Source organism: Orycteropus afer, unplaced genomic scaffold (genome assembly GCF_000298275.1).
Source record: "Orycteropus afer afer isolate SDZICR_OR568_19922 unplaced genomic scaffold, OryAfe1.0 scaffold00169, whole genome shotgun sequence".
Taxonomy (NCBI): Eukaryota; Metazoa; Chordata; class Mammalia; order Tubulidentata; family Orycteropodidae; genus Orycteropus; species Orycteropus afer.
Genome location: NW_006921756.1, coordinates 4,871,010 through 4,873,553, shown reverse-complemented (window position 1 = coordinate 4,873,553; position 2,544 = coordinate 4,871,010). Strand labels below are relative to the sequence as shown.

The 2,544-nt window shown below is 55.9% G+C and overlaps 1 protein-coding gene across 1 annotated transcript in view; it reads left to right on the top strand.

Moving 5' to 3' along the window:
* Nucleotides 1-576: 576 nt before the first annotated feature.
* The window catches only part of TRABD2B (TraB domain containing 2B), a 329,047-nt gene continuing 327,079 nt past the window's right edge, over nucleotides 577-2,544 (top strand). The window contains exon 1 of the mRNA XM_007946710.1: nucleotides 577-678. Within this exon, the coding sequence (XP_007944901.1) occupies nucleotides 577-678 (102 nt within the window). The remainder of the gene's footprint in view (nucleotides 679-2,544) is intronic.

Sequence of the window (2,544 nt, the reverse complement as noted above, 5' to 3'; positions counted from 1 at the left end):
AGCAGCATGGCGGAGCCCGGGCAGCGGCCGCGCGGCCGCCCGCCGCCCCTCTGAGCCAGGCTCAGGGGTAGCCGGGCACCCCAGAGCCGACCCCCGCCCCCGCCGCGCCCTCTGCCGCACTTGTCCCATTGCGCGCCCCCTGGAGCGCCAGGCACCCTTGGGACCCTTGCGCGCCCTGAGTCCCCAGCATAACCCCAGAACCCCCGCGCACCCCGGGATCTCGGTAGTGCCCCCAGGAACCCCGTGCGCCCTTGGACTCCGACACAGCTCCTGGACCCCCGCGCGCCTAAGCACTTGCGTGTGCTCTCAGAACCCCCAGGCCTGGCCCACGGGGCTGCGTACCCTGGTTAGGGGGCCCCGCCCCAGAGGGTCCCCTTCTAACCACAGACGGAGCACCGCCCCACAGGGACCCCCAGGTCCGGCAGGGACATCCAGCCACGCCCCGGAGGGCTCCCAGCATCCAGTGGCTGGAGCCCCGCGCTCCTGTGAAACCTCCGGTCCCCGCTAAGCGGCTCACCGCCCCGCTGAGGGGGTGCCGTCCAAGAGGGTCCCCCGCGCCCCGCGGGCCCCGGCAGGATGCACGCCGCCCTGGCGGGGCCGCTGCTCGTCGCCCTCCTGGCCACCGCCCGCGCCCGCCCGCAGCCCCCAGACGGAGGACAGTGCCGGCCGCCAGGATCGGTGAGCGAGCGCATGCCCAGCCACACTCTCGTCCACACGGGCACTCCAGCCCCGTGGGGACGATGACTGGCTCCTGCTTTCCGCACCCACCTCATCCCACCCGCTCCACCTCCGCCAGGCGTGCGCAGCCTCGGGCGCCTTTTCCTCGCTTTTGCCTGTCCTGGCTCCAGCTCTTCCCTGCGAGCTGAGATGGGACGCTCCCTCTCCAGTCCTTCCCCGCGAGCTGACGCTCTTCTCTGACTCGCTCCTCTCTGACTTTCGTTCCTTCTTGGACGTTTCTTCTCTCTGGGCCCTCTTTTGACTCTATTCTTTCTGTCTTTTAGCCTATCGGCTTTCCTCTTCTTGCCTCTGCTCCTTTCTGACTGTATCTGTGTCTTTCTATCATCCTTTGCCTTTCGCCTCTCTGACTTCTATCAAACCCTTCCTTTCTCATTCACGTACTCTGGCCCCCCCCTCCCAGACTTCCCTCTCTCCCCCTGCCCTCCCACTCTGACCTAAGGCAAACTTTCTTCCTGGTGCTGGTCCCCACTTTTCTTTTCCTCTCCAGCCCAGGTCCCAGCACCCACTCTGCCAAGTGCCCTATGGGAAAATGGGGAAAATTCCAGAGAGGAAAAGGAAGCGCCAGGATACACTGGCTTAGTATTTCCTTGGGCGACAAGTAATCATTGCTTCTCTTCATTTCCCTTCCAAAACAAGGTATCCCTTGATGTCCCCCAGTTACTGTCCCACCCTCAAAGTGTAAAGTAATATGTGAAAATAACCCAGAATTGAACACCAGGACAGGGTCCCACAGCTGCCCTGTTAGCAAAGAGTTAATTGACCTTGGGCAAGGTGCACCTTCTGTGTGCTGTTTTGTCCAGAACTTTGAGCTGGTTGATTGGCTCACAGCTAGTTCTTCCTCCAATATATTGGGATTTTACAATTTTTTGGTTATTAGTAAAGTACTGTTCTCTTCCTCCCCCTCAACCACCCACCCCAACACATACTTTTCATTTGTGCTAGAATCAGGCAGGGAGAAAAAAAATGTTATGAAATGATTTAAAGCTTGCAAGTGGGCAGTGGGCAGTCCCAGGATTGTTCTGATGGAAAATGGCTTTGCCTGAGAAAATGATTGTCCCCTTCTCATGCTCCTTAACCCTTGGCCTTAAACTGGATCTGGAGAAATGACCCCTCTCTCTCCATGTCTCTACTATTACTACTTCTCTCTCTCTCTCTCTTTCTCTCTCTCTGTTATATACACACACACACACACACACACACACACACACGCCTAGTCTGAGCTTAGGTCAGAGAAGATGACATAAACTGGGAGTTGGAGACCAGATATACCTTTAGGGGCAGAACCTGGAAAATGCCCAGACTTTTCTTGAGCCTAATTCTATGCAATCCTCCCCTCCCAAACCAGGGCCTAAGACTGACTATACTTGGCCTTGCAGGGTTTAAAGCACTTTCTCATCTGTGGTCTCAGCTGGTCCAACAGAGTAGTTGACACCCAAGCCCTGCCCTCCAAAAGGAAAACTGTATCCACCCTGATGGATTGGAAGTAGCTATTTAAATAGGTGTGCTATTTTTAATAGGTGTTCTGCTTTCAAAGTGCTCTTGGCATGTATCTTCTAATGGTTGGATTTTAAAGTTATATGACTTCCTTCCTTTTTGCCAGAGCAGGACTCTTGGTTCCCCTCTCTCCACCCTCCTAATGAAACACCACCAGTGAAGGTTTGGCTTGGCCAAGCATGAATATTCTCAGATGGTGTGGTGGTCCTTGACACTTATGGTAAATGCTAATCTTAATGATAACTTCCCTTCATTGCGAACTTGCACGGTGCCCAACTGCATTTAGGGAAGGAAGATGGGGCAATCTACTTC